Source organism: Neomonachus schauinslandi, chromosome X (assembly GCF_002201575.2).
Source record: "Neomonachus schauinslandi chromosome X, ASM220157v2, whole genome shotgun sequence".
Classification (NCBI taxonomy): Eukaryota; Metazoa; Chordata; class Mammalia; order Carnivora; family Phocidae; genus Neomonachus; species Neomonachus schauinslandi.
The window spans coordinates 108,174,757-108,175,816 of record NC_058419.1 but is presented as its reverse complement, the minus strand read 5'-3'; the positions used below and the strand labels follow the sequence as shown (position 1 = coordinate 108,175,816).

General features: G+C 45.5%; 1 protein-coding gene across 1 annotated transcript; it reads left to right on the top strand.

Moving 5' to 3' along the window:
• The first annotated feature begins 259 nt into the window (after nt 1-259).
• Nucleotides 260-410, top strand: LOC110593304 (thymosin beta-10-like). Its single transcript, XM_044911753.1, has one exon. The coding sequence runs from the start codon at nt 260-262 to the stop codon at nt 392-394; it is 135 nt and encodes a 44-aa protein (XP_044767688.1). The 3' UTR covers nt 395-410.
• The last annotated feature ends 650 nt before the right edge of the window (nt 411-1,060 follow it).

Here is a 1,060-nt window from a genome sequence, read left to right as displayed (position 1 = left end):
AGAACAAACTGCTGGTTACCAGAGGGGAGGGGAGTGGATGGGTGAAACAGGTGATGGGGATTAAGGAGGGCGCTTGTCCTGATGAGCAGGGGGTGACGTACAGTGCTGAATCACTATATTGTACACCTGAAACTGATATTACACTGTATGTTTCCTGACTGGAATTAAAATAAAAACTTAAGGTCTCTTGCTGCAGCAACGCAACTGGGAGCACCAGGCGCCGGGCTCGGAGCGGAACTCTACGGATCACTTTAAGAAAATGGCAGACAAGCCGGACATGGGGGAAATCTCCAGCTTCGATAAGGCCAAGCTGAAGAAAATGGAGACGCAGGAGAAGAACACCCTGCCGACCGAAGAGACCATTGAGCAGGAGAAGCGGAGTGAAATTTCCTAAGAACCTAGAGGATTCCCCACCCTCATCATCTTCAAGACACCCCAGTCCTGATGTGGAGGAAGAAGAGCCACCTGCAAGATGGACACAGGCGACAAGCTGCACTGTGAACCTGGGCACTTGGTGCTGACGCCACCGGCCTGTGGGTCTCTGAGGGGACCACCCCCCAATCGGACTGCCAAATTCTCCGGTTTGCCCTGGGATATTATAACAAATTATTTGTATGTTTAATGAAAATAAAACACACCTTGTGGCATGGCAAAAAAATAATAATAATAAAATAAAAATAAAAACTTAAAAAAAATAAATAGCTTCCTACATGATTTTAATGGAGATGGTCCATAGACTAGTGCCTGAGAATGAGTAAAAACCCACAGATCCTACAATAATTACTTCAAATTTATTTTCTAAGAATAAAAGTTGCTACTTACCAAGGGCAAACAAGTCACGTTTTCAAAGATGTGAGTGAAACATGAGTTTCTCATGCTCGTCCTGAAATTCCTTTTTAAGAGGACTGGCTAGGCTTGAACTCCATACGTGTCAGCGATCTCGTGCAGCAATGCACGGTAGCATCCACTGGTGCGCTCCCAGTGACCACCTGTTAAAGCAATATTGCCTGAGCACTCTTTGTAGAACTAAAATCAATCCCACCGTCGTTTCTTGCCTGAT

Excerpts from the sequence above, each read along its gene's own strand:
- LOC110593304 (XM_044911753.1), top strand. The coding sequence starts at position 260 with ATGGCAGACAAGCCGGACATGGGGGAAATCTCCAGCTTCGATAAGGCC.